Source organism: Anarrhichthys ocellatus, unplaced genomic scaffold, assembly GCF_004355925.1.
Source record: "Anarrhichthys ocellatus isolate YVR2014 unplaced genomic scaffold, GSC_Weel_1.0 scaffold122, whole genome shotgun sequence".
Lineage (NCBI taxonomy): Eukaryota > Metazoa > Chordata > Actinopteri > Perciformes > Anarhichadidae > Anarrhichthys > Anarrhichthys ocellatus.
In genome coordinates, this window is record NW_022280152.1 from 568,938 (window position 1) to 571,706 (window position 2,769).

Genomic DNA, 2,769 nt, shown 5'->3' on the forward strand with positions numbered 1-2,769 from the left:
GTCCTGACAGGTAAAGAACTTCAGTTGCAGCATAAATCTTCATTTTGGATCAGCAGCCATGATTTCCTAAAGAAAACACAAACAGAGATCAAGTCAGCTGACTATATCTGTAGATCCATAATAAATCACATCATGGTAAAACAATGATTGTGATTTGCAGGATTAATACGCTCAATTTGTATTTACAGCTGTTGAGAGAAATCAATAACTAATTTGTTTACATATTTATTGCCATCAGATTCACGCAAAACTATTTCTGAAGGACATCACATCTAATAAAAGTAAAACACTTAAACCCTACAGATATACAGTTTATGGAGATCATAATCATAAATCACCTGCTCCGTGAAGCACATCCTCCTTCACTTGGTGCCGTTGTACTTGACCTCCTTCCCGCATTTCTTCAGCGTGTCCGTGAGAAACTCCACGTCTCTGTCGGACTCAATCCAGACGAGCTTCTTCGGCAGGTCGATCTCAAACTTCACATCTGAGAGAACAGAGAGGCACTTTGTCTCACTCCAGGAAGCAGCAGCGCGGGAGACGCCGTGCACTGCGCTGACACCGAATAATACTACCGAATACCGAATAATACTCACCAAAAGACCCATTGACTCTAATGTGGGTTATGAGTTATATTATTATTATTATTATATCCAGAATGTGAGCTTGTTGGCCGAGTCAACATTCAGAGACAGAGAAGTCATGAGGTGTGACGCAAGCGGCCTTTAAGCGCTTTCAAACTGTGCTCTCACTTCTGCTGGATTCTCTGAGAGGAGAGAGCTTCAGCTTCATTCATTTAACATTACACAGCGAGGCAGGAGGGGAGCACACGATGCACACTAGTGGTAGATGTTTTGCTAGTGGGAAGGCTGTAAAAATATATTATTTTACATTTGCATCTGTCTGCATTTCAGAAAAACAAGCCCAAGATGAGGCAGCTTCAAGAGTGAAACTACTAACTGGTACATCCGGTTTTTAAGCACGAGTATCGCTGAGTATTCCAGTAAATATTCAGAACTTACTTCTTTAAATAAGGTGTTTGAACAGCAATAAATGTCACTTAATAAGTGCAGTTTATAGGTGTTTCTTCTCGCCAGGGTAAGAAGGTGAGCCTCCTCACACTTACTGGCATGACAACTTTAAAGTGCTTTTGGCTTCAAGAGACAATTTTTTACGACGCAAAGGAGGTACTATTGTATTTTAGGTGTTAAACGCTGATGTAGTTGGGCTCTGAGGGGAGCACGCACCACAGTATAAGTGGATAGCATGCACGGCCAATATAAACGCCACAACACGCACACTGATATAAATATTGACGATCTCCATCATTCCTCTTGTCGGACAGCCGTCAGTCTCACCTTCCAGTTTGTTGAGGATTCTGGTCACAGCTCCGGAGCATCCCTCACACGTCATCGCCACCTCAAACTCATGCTTCTGTTAGAGACAGAGACACCTTTGACTCAAGAACATGGACGTTCTAAATAAATAGTTATATAAAATAAATGAATACAAATAAATATATGAATACAAATAAATATACATAAATACACACATATATATATATATATATATATATAGATATATTCATAAATAGATATAAATATAAATAAATATATATATACATCATGTGCTGTTATCTTAATCTGTTATAGTTTATGTAATGACTTTGTCATATTCATCATTATATTCATCGCACCCATATTTCAGGTAAAGCATGTGACGATACATAAGAGCTGCTCCAGTCACGTGTTTGCTCAATCACGTGACGAACATAATCGAACGTTAATTTACAAGCTAACGCTAACTAAAGCTATCTTGAAGGCTATAACGCAACGCGGACAGGAAGTGGTGAGTTAACTTCACACTAAAAGTAAATTAAAGCTAAAGTAACGGTAATAACTCACGGTCATGTTTGTAGTGTTGTGGTGCGACCCAGCTGTGGACTTTTGCCTCTGACTGACAAGCAAATGTTGCTCCAAAAAAAACTCCACAAATGTCCACTAACTGGTGTGACTCTGACGTTGATCAACGGAGCAACCGGATATCCGGTATGAAAAATAAATAAATAAAAGAGACCGGACATATTTTTATATTACAACGTTTTTTGGGGGCAATGAACAATTTGAAAGGGTGTACATATATTTATATACATTTATTTATGTATATAAATCTATCAAACTTTTATATATAATGTAACGTAATTACGTAATTAATAACGTAAATATAGACTAAAAAGATTAAATAAAGTTTTGTTTTGTAACGGAAGTAAGCCAGTCTCATCTCTTGCTTTTATTTTTGCTAACTTGATGCACAGCAAGCTATCTTCCGGGTAACTTGACTTTTTCTATTTACTGCACATTTCAAACCCCTTCAGTTGTATTTAGTTTATGTTCTCATAGTTGCTCGAGTAAGTTGTAGTAGAAGACAGAATAAACGGAAAGACAAACTGCGTTGACTCTAAACGCCTCAATGTAGTCCAGTGTTACGGTTCAACAAGCTACCGTGTTAACTGGCGACTTTCAGCCGAATGCGTCTGTTGTAGTTACGGCAGCTGTTGAAAGCAGGAAGACAACACGTAGCTGTCCTCGTGAGTGCCGCATTGTTTAGTTTTGCATTACAATGTCAAACCTTCTCATTTACAGTCTTTGGTCAAAACAGACCGGATTCCACGTTGGAGAGTCTTTTGAGAAAACGAGTCCACTGGAGTCTGAAACGTCGCTTGTTGTTTATGTTGAAACAGGAAGAGAGCTCGTTGCTCTTCCTTTGAAA

The 2,769-nt window shown here is 38.7% G+C and overlaps 1 protein-coding gene across 1 annotated transcript; it reads right to left on the minus strand.

The window, feature by feature from the left end:
* Window positions 1-18: 18 nt before the first annotated feature.
* On the minus strand, window positions 19-2,049 carry atox1 (antioxidant 1 copper chaperone). Its single transcript, XM_031877000.1, has 4 exons — window positions 1,905-2,049; window positions 1,359-1,434; window positions 339-487; window positions 19-66 (listed from the first exon to the last, which is right to left on the minus strand). The coding sequence occupies exons 1-3, from the start codon at window positions 1,908-1,910 to the stop codon at window positions 363-365; spliced, it is 207 nt and encodes a 68-aa protein (XP_031732860.1). The 5' UTR covers window positions 1,911-2,049; the 3' UTR covers window positions 19-66; window positions 339-362.
* Window positions 2,050-2,769: the final 720 nt, after the last annotated feature.

Bases quoted from the DNA above. Each gene is read 5' to 3' on its own strand.
- atox1 (XM_031877000.1), bottom strand. The intron at 488-1,358 runs GTGAGACTGACG...CTGTTCTCTCAG, and splicing joins AATCCTCAACAAACTGGAAG to ATGTGAAGTTTGAGATCGAC.